Genomic DNA, 12,113 nt, shown 5'->3' with positions numbered 1-12,113 from the left:
CGGCGTGAGAGGGGCAGAACGAGGGCATGACTAACTCACTGGTGCGCTCGTCCGAGTAAGAGGGCGTGATGAGGGAGGGCGTGTACGACAAATTCGCCTCGTTCACACCCGGGCTTTGCCACAGCTGGGGATCGAACGTAAAATTGTTGTTCCCATTCTGCTCCTCCCTGGGCCTCTGCGCCCTCTGGGGGTGCTGCTGCTGCTCCTGATACATGCCGGGCGACGAAGCCGGAGGCGGGGGCTGTACTGGATAGCTGCGATTGTACGCGGGCTGGTCTGCCTTCTTCGCGGCGAGGGCTTGCTCGCTGTCGCCACCCTGATCCCAGCTGGCAGCGCTCAGTTTGAACGCCCCTTGGGAGGGCTGCAAGTGCATGGGGGCTTGTGAGGACATTTGGTGATGTTGATAATGCGCAGAATCTGCATACCCCCCCAGGTGGTGCGGGAGCGGAATGGGATGGTGGGCGCCGTCGACGGCGGGAGTCGCGGCGACGGGGTTGAGAAGTTCGTTGATGGATGTCCGTTTGTGACTATGTGGATCGTGCAGAGTGTTCATGGCAGGGAAATACGGCGACGACAAGGCCGGTGGGCCTCAAGAAGAATGGGAATAAAGCGAACTATTGGTGTTCGCCGTCGACTGCACGATGGCGCGGAGTTTGGATCCCGGCAAACGCAGCCGTCACCAACTTATATCGTTACTCGCGGCACGTGCACCACATTTAAACTGTCGACTTTGGGCTCCTTAACAGCTTCACCAGCGGTCCAGCGCGTATATTCGTCCATAGACCACTAGCTACCAAATACCCATACATCGTGCGAATCGATATGAACCGCAGTACCAAGCACGCATGTTCCCACCAGAATACAGAAAACGTGTACAGCACAGTTAACCCAAAGATGACGACGAACTAACCCAAAAGACGAATGGAGATCCTAGAAAAACCTGCGAAAGAACTCGGCGACCTTCAGATACAAAGGATAGATCAACGGCACGACAACGATGCCATAGTTTCTAAAGGTCGCCCAAAATTGTCATTGCTGGACATCTCGTTGAACACCTCCTTCTGGAGCAGCGGTATGCCCGCTAGGTGGTCTAGGCGCCGACAAAGCGTCGGTAGGGGGGTCCGCGACCTGCCCTGTGTCCTCTTCCGGACTAGCATGCGCACTGAGCGGCTCTGCAGCGCTCTCTCGTGATGCCAGCGAATTTTCGTTAGGTTTGGCACTAGGGGTTTGACGGGGTGCCGATGGTTCGGAACGCTCGACTCGTTTGTCTGCCGGAAAAGATAATAATACGTGAGACACATGAATGAAGAACAATGTCAACACGTACGCGGAGATGAAGTGACCGGGGGGACAGGCAAGTCTAGGTTTCGCAATCAGTGCATGCTCGACTTCACGAAGGCTAGAATGTACCAGCAGCGCGTGGTGTCAATGTTGCGATGGAAGCTAGAGCACATGAACGCGCAAATGAAGGTTCATGAGTATACGCGTAGACGGAAACGGAACGGAACGTACTCTCACCTTCGGAAGACGCAGAAAGAGGGGACTGGACGACAGGCGATTCCACGGTGAGGGGCTTAAGCCGTGTGTGTCCCTTGCCCGGGTTGAGGATTGAAGGACCAGGTGCCGAGGTCGGCATGTGAGTGGCAGCAGGTGCAGGCGTTCTGGTCTGTGACGACGAGCGACTGGGTGAGGCAGAAGGCGAGGCCCGGCCCTCCGGTACATGCAGCCTGCGAGCGACGTTTTCCGCCTGCTTGGTCTGCCCTGTGGAAATCGTCTTGACGACTTCTGGCCGGATGTCTGCCCACATCTGCAGTGCTTTAATGGATCCCCATTCGATGATCTTGCTGTTGAGCCATACCAGCGACACCGGCTTCGTCAAGAAATCGTTGCACCCGGCCGCTAGTGCGGCCACACGATCGCTCTGCAAGGACGAGGCCGTGAGGGCGACAATAATGACAGAAGACCTATATGGGCTTGTCGACATCCGGGAGTCGGAAGATGGTGCTTCGGATGGTGTGCGCTGTCCATCCGATTGTGGCGTTGAAGGGTACCCCTGAGAAGCATTCAACTTTTCGAGCCGCCGAATTTCCTTCGTCGCGGAGATTCCGTCCATGACAGGCATCTGGATGTCCATCTACAATGCCGGCAATGAGCCCGCGGATAAATTCGTATGCTGGCCGAGCTCACCAGGATTAAGTGGAACCTTCCGCTCTTCCACTTTTGCACAGCCTCTTCTCCATTCTTCGCGACGTCGTATTTGATCCTCTTCTTTTTCATAAACGTGGACAAAATGGTCTGGTTGATGGGGTTGTCTGGAAATAAAATGAGTAAAATGACGAATGAAGCGCAGGAGACGCACCATCGACCACGAGCACACTGATGGGCGGGACGATGTTCGAGTCCCCTGGTTTGCCCTTTGTGGTTCCTGCAGCCGCCGGGGTTGGCGCCTTGCTGTCAAGCGTGAGCCGCCTGGCGGTCGCCTTCCACGATGCAGAAGCAGCTACGTTAGGCGTCCCTGTGCGAGGTGTCGCTGGCGGGGAAACATTTTTGCGCAGAGGTTCCACGGCATTCGGCTTCCTTGCTGTGATAACGCGAGGCGCGGGTGGTGGCCGTGGCAAATCGGTCGGGGAAGGAGAAAGCAAAGGAGTAATGATGCTCTGCATGGACTGTGGCATGTCGGCGTGCGCAGGAACTGGGGAATCCAATGGAGCCTTCCCTTTCAACGTAACGCCACTGTGAGTGTCTTTGCCCTCGGGGGAGCCAAGATCAATCGTGACCGCTGTTTTCGAGCTTCGGCGTGATAACCCCGCACCCGAAGTGCCTGGAGGAACTAGAAACTGATACCTTCCCTTGCTCAAGTCGTCGACATCAGACGCCCGGCGATACGGTCCGTCGCCCAGCGTCACGAATTGCGCATTCTCCGCGCTAATGGCGGCGATACGTGAGCCGCGGGTCTTCGGGCGGGGATGAAAGAAAATGCCTGCAGGTTGGCCGTCGGGGCTCTGGATGACAAGCCCGGACGATGGGGAAGTGCCCATCTTGACCGCTGCCTCGGAAAAATAGTCCATGCCCTCAGACAACCCAAGGGGCGAAGGCGGGGCTGCGCCAAACCCATCGACAGGATGCTCCTTGGGGGATCTAGCGGAGCGTTCGGAAGTACTGCGCGGACTGCTCGTTGGACGCCCGACGGGGGATTTCGGACTGGATGTCTGGGGAAAGAAAGAGGCGGGCGGGTGCAGGCCCGGACTCATCGGAGAGGTCGCGATCGGAGAAAAGAAGGGGTCGACGACAGGTTTCGTGGCGGCCGTGTGAAGCGCTGTCAAAACGCGTCTTGGACCCGCAGGCTTTGGAATGACGATGACCTCAGGCATCCGCGCGGCCGAGCTGCCGTTCGGAGCGAGCACGGTCTGCAATACTCCCTTGACGAGCTTGAAGTTGGCCAGACTCGTGAAATGGACGATCACGCTGGCAGTCCTTGAAGCAGGTGCCATCGGCGTCATACCTAAACCCATAGCTCGAACGACCTGGGGCGAGGATCGTGGGCGATGGTGAGCAGCCAGAGAGGGTCGTTTGCGCGAACCAATGTGGAGGGGGTACTGCTGCTCGGCAAGCAAGTTCCGTAATTGTTCTCGCAAAACGGAAACGTCGTCGTCTATCAAGATAAACGATGGTGGCGACGGTGCAGGTGACGCGCCGGACGTAGTGGGAAGAATGGAACCGTTAGACTGCTCTGAAAGGCCGTCGAGCGTCGGCGCAGTGCCAAAAGATGCTTCAGGGGCGGGGGGCGATGTGTCTGCTAGGCTGTCCGACAATATCGACTTGTCCGGCATATTTTCGCCTTCCGACTCTGAAGAGATGGGACTGACATCCAGGCCCCACGCGGTCAGATAACTCGTGAGATGCTGCGCAAACTGGCCCTTGGAACTCGCATACAACGAGACCTTCTTCCCCCGAAGCGTCTCTACGAACTGCGCAAGCTCCTCCAACGTCGGTTCTCCCGCAATATTGAAGCCAGGCAGCGATTGAAGGACGGGATCATCCTCAGAGAGGATGACGGCTGGATTGACGACGGCCGGTGACCCGCGCTCTAACGTGAAGGAGAGCTTGCACGACCGACCTGCAGCGGTCGTTTTAGACATTTCACAAGCAAACTTGGCGTCGGTATGTCGAAGGAGACGCAAAAGGATATTAGATCTCAAAAAGGGTTCAGAGCGAAGTGGAGAAGCTTGATCACGAGTACCAGAATAGCCTATGCGTGGCGAGGGCGGAGGCGCAAAAACATGTGTGATGGTGAAAGTGCATACAAGGGGCATGGTGGGGTCAGGGGAGAGTGAGATCGGGCTTGCCGATTCAGTGGCATCCGTAGGCACCTCGACCTCGGACAAAGGTGCGACAATGAATAGGCCGATCTCGAGAGAGTCGCCTCGATGTGCTGTTGCAAGAATTTGTCGGACAATCTAAGCCGACGGTAAGACACATCCTACAAACCGAAGGAAAGCACTCACATGTGAAAGGGTATAAGAAATGCCACTCTCGTCCCCCTTGACGGCGACATGCTTCATGCCCAAGTCACCGTGAAAGAGAACGAGGTCCACGCCGACGTCGGCGGCCAAGCCACTGAGGGTGTCTCCGACACTCTGGAGCGTTTCTCCAATATCGAAATCATGCGTCGTATATTCGCGGGATAGAACAGTAGGAGAACGCACACACGAGCTCGGTTCTCCGTTCTGTGAGCTCGTTGGTGTTGTGTCTGCACGAGTGGAGGAAGAAGAAGGGGCACTAAAGGCAGCCATGTTAGCCGACATATAATTTAGATTCTTCATTGACGTGAACATAGCAGTAATCGAAGGGGTAGGGATTGGAAGTGAACATGCAGAGAATTGCTCCTTGGCGGGGTCGAAGACCTGAGGTGGAGAGAGCTGGAGGAGAGTCTGAATGACCATCTGTACATGGTCGGCGAGTTCCAGAGAGAGCTCATGGAGCTGAGCCACTTCGGGAGAGTCCTCGAGAATGGGCGTAGGAGGGCCGGTGCCCGAGTGCAAGAGAGCCCTGCGTGGATTTTTCAGATATCCAATCTGAGAGGGCAAGGGGACGGAGAAGGCGCGCGAAAGCCGGGGAAGCGAAGGAGGGACGGCCTGGTCCATGGGGTTCTGTTCGGTGTAGAGGCGATTGGTCGGGGTGAAGTCGTATTCGTCTGCGTCTTCGTTCCTGGGCTTCCTGAGAGAGCCTGTTCTGGGACCACCCGCGCTGGGTGCGCGGTCCTCGATATTGGACTCTGATTCGGACGGGCCAGACTCGGCGTCCGAAGAGCTGAGGGACGTGGGGCGGTCGTTCACGATGGGCGGGGGGACGGGGGGAACGAGACCTGAAGGCCACGCGAAGCTGAACTTGTCAGAGGGAGGCAATTCAACCACGACTGCATCCTGGCCTGTGCTTTCGCCGTCGACGCTGTGGCTCGGGAGCACGGTCGGAAGGCGGACAGCGGGAAGCTTGGCAGATGGAGACATGGCGAACGCGAGGCGTGAAGAGCGGAGAGGAGCCTACCCGACCAGCGCAGCGACAGAAGGGGAGATGGGGAGGGAGGGGGAGGGGGGAGGGAGGAGGGAGGAGGGAGGAGGGAGGAGGGGGAGGGACGAGTGCCCAGAGAGCGCAACTGTGGGCGGCGAGATGGACGAGCTGTGTCGGGGTCAAACAGCCGCAAATATCTCCTCGAGGCAGGCTCGATCCCTGCACTTCTCGCGCTCGCCATCTCCGCTGTCCTTTCACCTCCACGTGCATGTGCCCCGTCTGCTATGCTCTCTGCTCGCTCGCACCTCTCAACACAATTCAATTGTCCATCAATCACATCCGTTACGCCAGTATTACTTACGCCCTCCCACGCGACCGCGCCCTCGTCTCCGCCATCCACCCTCGTGTATCCTCCAGTGGATCTCCCCCAATAACCTCGCTCGCGTCCAGCCCGACATCCACAGTGCCTAGCTCCAGCGCTTCTCCCCACACAACCCCCGTTTCCCTCACATACCGCTCCCACAGCCTCAGCAGCTCCTTCAGCTTCTCCGGCTCCCGCCCAGACGCGTCGTCCGTCTCCCCCGGGTCTCTGCTCAGATCGTACAGCTCCCACTCCCCCGTCCCACCCGCCGACGGCGGCAGATACACCACCTTCCAACTCCCCTGCCGCAGCGCCGCCCGTCCGAACAGCTCCCACCCGACCGCAGGGTCGTCCGGTCCGTGGATCGCGCTCATGCCGCTCGCGCTCCCCGCGTCCGTGAAGAACCCCGCCCACGACTTGCCCCGCAGCGGCTCGACGCTGCGCCCCCTGAACAGCCTGTCGCGCCCGGGATGCTCGATGCCCGCCAGGTCTAGCACCGTCGCCGCGATGTCCATCACCGTCGAAAACGCGTCAACGATCGCCCCGCCCTGCTTCGATCTCTCGAACCCCGCATATCGGACGATCAGGGGCACGCGGATCCCGCCCTCCGTCGAGTACATCTTATACAGCCGGCTGGGGGCTTCCACGGTAGGCCATCTCAGTCGTGACTCTCGTCGTAATACGGCCCAGACTGCGTGTACGTACCTGTCGCCGCCTGTGCCCACCGTGGGCCGTACCACACAAAGCTATCGTGCTCCCCAATGTTATCCAGCGAATTGTCGTAGTACTTCCGAATCACCGCCATCAGATCGTTCCCCATCGTCGGCCGCGCCTCGAACGACGCGCCCTCCGCCCCGTTGTCCGACATGAAGACCACGAACGTGTTCTCGAGCTCCCCCGCCGCCTCCAGGTAATCGACCACCCGCCCGACGTTCGTGTCCAGGTTCTCCACCATCCCCGCGTACGTCTCCATCGCGCGCGCCGACAGCGCCTTTTCCTCCGCGGAGAGGCGCGCCCACTCCGACTCGGCGGGCGCGACGACCTCGTGCGCGACGGTGTCGGCCGCGATGAGGCCCAGCTCGCGCAGACGCGCGAGGCGCTTCTGGCGGAGCGCCTCGGGCCCGTCGTCGTACACGCCCTTGTACCTGTCGCGGTACGCCTTGTCCGCCTGCAGCGGCCAGTGCGGCGCCGAGAACGGCAAGTACGCGAAGAACGGCCTGTCCTTCGGCCGGGCCTCGAGATACTCTATCATCCGCCCCGCGAAAAAGTCGGACGAGAAGAACCCGTCGCGTGCGTTCGTCGTGTTCGGCTGCCTGTCAAGGGCACCTCTCGAGCGTGAGCGATCTCGCCTGCGCCGCGCGAGCACTCGGCACTCACACGTCGGCCCTCGTCCCGTCCTCGGCGTAGAGCGGCGGCTGCCCCTCGAAGAACGCGAGCATGTCGTCGTCGCCGAACTGCGGCTCCCACGCGTAGTGGTTTGCGCACGCGGGCAGCAGCGCGAACGACCTGTCGAATCCCCGCTTGGACGGCACGTGGTCCGCCTTGAGCCCGAGGTGCCACTTCCCGCTGAGCAGGGTGTGGTAGCCCGCGTCCTGCATCAGCTCGGGCAGCGCGGCCACGCGGTAGTTCAGGTAGCCCTGTCGTGCGTGCGTGCATCGCGCGTGAGCCACGGACGGCGCGCGTAGACGTTATATGCCGACGGCGGCGAGAGACGCTCACCTCGTGCCCGGGCGCATTCCACCGCTTCAGGTTCCACCTCTTCTGCTCGGCCATCACGCCGACGCCCGCGATGTGGTTGTCCGTCCCCGACAGCAGCATCGAGCGCGTCGGGCTGCACGCCGCCGCGGTGTGAACTGCCATCAGCGCCGCACTCGGTCAGAATCCAGGCATCGGACATCGGACACGCTGCAGGGGACATCGGGGCGCGCGTGAAGACTAAGACTGCTCACAATCCGTCATCCGCGCGCCGGCGGCCGCCAGCCTGTCGATGTTGGGCGTCTTGATCTCAGAGCCGAAGCAGCCGACGTCGCTGAACCCGAGGTCTGCCAGGATGCGCGCGCGAGCGGATGCCAGTGAGCCATAGACCGTGCAAAGCGGCATCATGAAAGGCATGCATGCGACAGGCTCACCATCGGCGACGATCAGGAGGAAGTTCGGGCGTTTGGCCATCTGCTAAGCGGGTCGTCCGTCGGGATAGCTCGAGCGCTGATGATAGTTATGTACTATGACGGATACCAGAGCGCCCGATTCTAGTACGCCTGCTCCTGCGAGCTCCTGCGGGTCGGGTGTTCGGTCCCGCAGGCTCGAATCGTCATTTTCGCAATGCTTCCACAAGATGTCGTTTCCCTAAATAGGCCAAACAAACTTCAATCTATTCTGTGCCTATCGTTACCCCTGTGCGAATGCAATCTGATAAGGAAAGGTCGTTGCGCCACATCCCAGCGTGCACCCAGCAACGACTCTCTTCCTGCGACGCCTACTGATAGAGATCTGAACGTTACCTACCGCGAGATCAATTCTAAGCGCAACGATCATCATTTAAACAGATAAAAAGCAGGACTGGCGGTTTTGACTATATACAACTATCAGCTAACGCCGACATCAACACCGGAAGCACACCGGACCACTTCGCAGCCTGGACACCAAATAAAACAGTCGTACGCTTGTCCAAAATAATGCTGAGCAAAAAATTACACGTTGAATCAGACGACGACGCCATGATAGGTCAATACTGCAACTCCACGTCGCCCTCGGCGACAAGGTCCATGTCGTGGTAGCTGACTTTCTTTCCAGCTGCCGCTCTGGGATCTTCCTTCGCATCCGGCGGCGGGGGCGGGGGCGGACCGCTCGCGTCGCCTCCTCTGCCACCCCTACGTCCGCCTCTCCGGCCGCGATTCTCTTCCATAGGCACAGCCTCGAGTGCCGCAGCTGCCGGCTTAGGGGGCAAACCAGCAGATGCTGGTACATTGGTAGGCTCTGAGGAAGGATCATATCCGATCGCATATCCGCTGATGCGATCGCTCAACCGTTTGGCACCGAGTCCTTCATCTCGACGAGCAGGAGGGTATGTACCAGGAGTGTAAGGGTACGTGTACGGGTCCCAGTAGACAGTACCAGGATAGAGGGCAGGCGGCGCCTGCGGAAAGCCATGGCGTTCAGCGTATGCTGGATGATATGGACCACCACGACCGTAGTCGCCGGGAGGGGGATAAGTCACGGGCCCTGGAAGGCCATAGGCCTGGGGAGGTGGCGCTTGATTATTGCCAGTTGCGGCAGGTGGATGTGAAAATGGTTGGATATGGTGCGGATCGAGAGCGAAGTTGTTGAAATAAGGGATCTAACAATAGAGCAGCTGAAGCGGATCGAAAGTGGAAAATACAAGACTATTCTTACGTCGTCCAAATGCTTCACCAGCTCCCCGTGTTTGTTCGCAATATGTTTTTCGACAAACGAAGTAGCCTTGAAGAGCTTCTGACACGTCTTACAGCGGAACTTACCCTCGTCCTCCTGCTTGACGAAGGGCTCTACAGCTTTCGACAGCTCCCTGTGCAAGCAGGACTCAGATACAGCCGTCGTTATCGTTGAATTACACGAATGACTTACTCATCATAGCTCTTGCCACCATACTGACGAGGATCAACGCCGTCTCGGTCGATGAGGAGGGCTATCTTCGAGTCTAGCCATTCCAGCCATCGTTCGTCTTTTGAACAAGGTTCAACCAACAAAGCGACAAGACGATCGACGACTCGGACGCACCATTCCGTTTCCAATCTCTCCCATCCGCGGGTTTGGTAGGATTGTCTTTTTCTTTCTCCTTGTCCACCTCTTGCTCCTCGTCTTTGGCGGCTTTGTCGGCTTCTGCTGCCTTGATCTCATCCTTTAGCGCCTTCGATAATGGCTTTCTTACATGCATTATACACTTGCGCTGCAGTTCCTCAAGATGATCGGTTATGACTGCGCAGTAATAGCATGTGTGAAACGCTGAACGAAGATATGCCAAATACAGGTCAAGCGACAGCTCTGTCTACGAAAAGAGTAATCACCGAGTCAGGTCGTTGGAACAATCGATGAGTCTGGGAGACACACCTTTTTCAGACTCACCTCCTTTTCGTCACCAAACTCCTGCGAGCCTGACTCTCTCAGCTCTGCAACAAGCTTCTCAATTCTGCGTTCGATAGCATCTGTACCCTTCTCGATGGGCTCAGGATCGTCTGTAGCATCATCGATTACTTCAGTCTCAGCCATTGTAACGTCTTGTTCCACGTTCCCATTGGCATCCTCTTCGCCTGTACCGATCTGTTCTACCCGGCGGGGAAATTTCATCCTCCGCAGGTCCAAATATTCCGATTCTAGGAGAGAAGCGATTGCTTTGGCCTTCTCAAGATCTTTCTCAAGTCTCTCAGGTCTACTCGCCACCTCAGGGGCATACCGAATGCGGTTCCTGAAAGGCTCAGTGTTGTGCATGACATGGAGTTTGAATCCTTCGATCTACGAGCAGAATAAGGGCGCAGCAGAGGAGTCGATCGTAGCACCAATTTACCTTCTTCTCGTTCAGATCTGACATCGCGGCAGGCATATCGGCATCGTCGCGAAACTTCAACCACCCGGCACGGTAGTAGTTTCTCTTCTGAAGAGGATCTCCTAGAGCAAGGTAGACATAACCTGGAATGTTCTCAAGAGCCTGTAATTGCTGTGAGTCGAGTTTGCAATAATGCAGCGATAGCCAGACACGCACTGCCTCGAGCTTGACCCGACCGATGTCTGGCGGAATGGTCCGAATCATAACCTGATTGCCCTCTGGCAAAACTGACATCTCCTCGCCACGGTTATTACGCTTCGCATCCAAAAACCCCTTTCCGTTAGTTTCAACTTTTCCACCTTCGTTGTCACCACCCTCATCGTCACCATCTAATACTGCATTCTCAACAGCTTTCTCGTCTGTAGGAGCAACACCGTCTGCATCTGCGTCTTCGAATGTCGTATCTCCCTCCTTTTCTTTCTTGACCTCTTCTCGCTTCACATCCTCCTTTGTGAACGACGCGGGCTCTGATGCAGCCTGGTTGACGTCTGGATCGAATTTGCCAGCCTCTAGATCGTCGATGAAAGCGTTTAACCGACCCCTCCACCCATCTTTCCTCACTCGCTTTCGCAGTGTAACAAATTCGGGAGAAGGATCATACTTCTCCGCGAACCAAGGCGACTTTCGATGGTGGTCAAACATTGTTTGAAGCTGTGGAAGACAATGAGTCCGTCATGCTAAAGTCCAACAATAAACCGTCTCGGATATACCTGCGACGCGGCGAAATCCTTCTTGTACTTTTCCCATCGCGTTCTGATGCCGTTACGTGGCCGCGACCCATCTCCCGCTTCTTGTTCAGCTGCTTTGTCGGCATTGTCCTCGTCGATGGCCTGTTGTGGGTAGTAATAGCGGAACCACTCGGCATACACCTTCAAAGTCGCGGGGTAGTCAAGCGTGTACGGATCCGCCGGCGGTCGGCGACCGGGTTGTGGATATGCACCCCGGCGCGGGGAATACCCGCCATACGACCGAGAATGGGCGTCTAAATAATATTTAAGAATACCAGTGGGAAGGTCTAGACAGCAAACGTACCGTAGTCATCTGCGTACCTCGGGCGCGGATCGAACCGCTCCTTCTCAAACGGTGAAGCAGAGCGGCGTCTCTTCCGACCGGCTAACACTGACAGGTAAATATCGACTTCGACCTGTGTAAAAAAAAGCGTACCTTCTTCGGCTGGGGGACTTCGACTCCTCCCTCTCCGCCCATAATCATACGCCGGCTTCTCGCGGTCATAAGCCCATCTGTCTCTGTCATACGCGTCCCACTCCGGACGGTACGGGTCTGCTGGCGGGTATGAGTCCGAGTGGCCACGTGGAGGATAAGAGCCTCGATAAGGAGAACGAGAACGAGAATGACGCGGAGGAGGAGGAGGAGGAGGGGGAGGATAGACAGAAGAAGACCAAGACATTTTAAGAGACTAAGGAAAGGGAAGGAAGTGACAATATAGCGCGGCTGATCAGAGCCATGGACAGAGAGAGAGCGATCATGATGAAGAACAGACCTCTTAGCGATCGCAACACAGTGAAGAGCGAGCGGTGCGGTGAAAGATGCTTTCAACGCCAACGCCGTCTGCGATGCTCAATGTGCTAGCGATGGAGAACAACGAACCAGCCACAACACGTAGCTATTCCGTTTTCCCACTCCGCTTCAGCTCAGCTCTTCAGC

The 12,113-nt window shown here is 57.5% G+C and overlaps 3 protein-coding genes across 3 annotated transcripts; all 3 read right to left on the bottom strand.

The window, feature by feature from the left end:
• Positions 1-1,399: 1,399 nt before the first annotated feature.
• On the bottom strand, positions 1,400-5,144 carry HETIRDRAFT_47010 (uncharacterized protein; the record flags this gene model as incomplete). Its single annotated transcript, XM_009544903.1, has 6 exons — positions 1,400-2,134; positions 2,188-2,312; positions 2,360-2,480; positions 2,592-4,457; positions 4,506-4,750; positions 4,781-5,144. The coding sequence occupies 6 exons, from the start codon at positions 5,142-5,144 to the stop codon at positions 1,400-1,402; spliced, it is 3,456 nt and encodes a 1,151-aa protein (XP_009543198.1).
• Positions 5,145-5,865: 721 nt separating this feature from the next.
• Positions 5,866-8,038, bottom strand: HETIRDRAFT_313294 (uncharacterized protein; the record flags this gene model as incomplete). The annotated part of the gene is made up of 6 exons (XM_009545900.1): positions 5,866-6,509; positions 6,575-7,178; positions 7,249-7,506; positions 7,544-7,722; positions 7,819-7,911; positions 7,999-8,038. The coding sequence occupies 6 exons, from the start codon at positions 8,036-8,038 to the stop codon at positions 5,866-5,868; spliced, it is 1,818 nt and encodes a 605-aa protein (XP_009544195.1).
• A 183-nt stretch (positions 8,039-8,221) lies between these two features.
• HETIRDRAFT_35037 (uncharacterized protein) lies at positions 8,222-11,999 on the bottom strand. The gene is made up of 12 exons (XM_009544879.1): positions 11,950-11,999; positions 11,613-11,865; positions 11,481-11,561; positions 11,159-11,430; positions 10,890-11,099; positions 10,605-10,856; positions 10,410-10,550; positions 9,956-10,357; positions 9,626-9,893; positions 9,473-9,569; positions 9,263-9,413; positions 8,222-9,206 (listed from the first exon to the last, which is right to left on the bottom strand). Exons 2-12 carry the CDS (start codon positions 11,854-11,856, stop codon positions 8,595-8,597), a joined length of 2,730 nt encoding a protein of 909 aa, XP_009543174.1. The 5' UTR covers positions 11,857-11,865; positions 11,950-11,999; the 3' UTR covers positions 8,222-8,594.
• Between the last annotated feature and the right edge of the window lie 114 nt (positions 12,000-12,113).

This window comes from Heterobasidion irregulare (genome assembly GCF_000320585.1).
Source record: "Heterobasidion irregulare TC 32-1 unplaced genomic scaffold scaffold_03, whole genome shotgun sequence".
Classification (NCBI taxonomy): Eukaryota; Fungi; Basidiomycota; class Agaricomycetes; order Russulales; family Bondarzewiaceae; genus Heterobasidion; species Heterobasidion irregulare.
The sequence above is the reverse complement of the archived record's forward strand: the minus strand, read 5'-3'. Positions and strand labels throughout refer to the sequence as shown.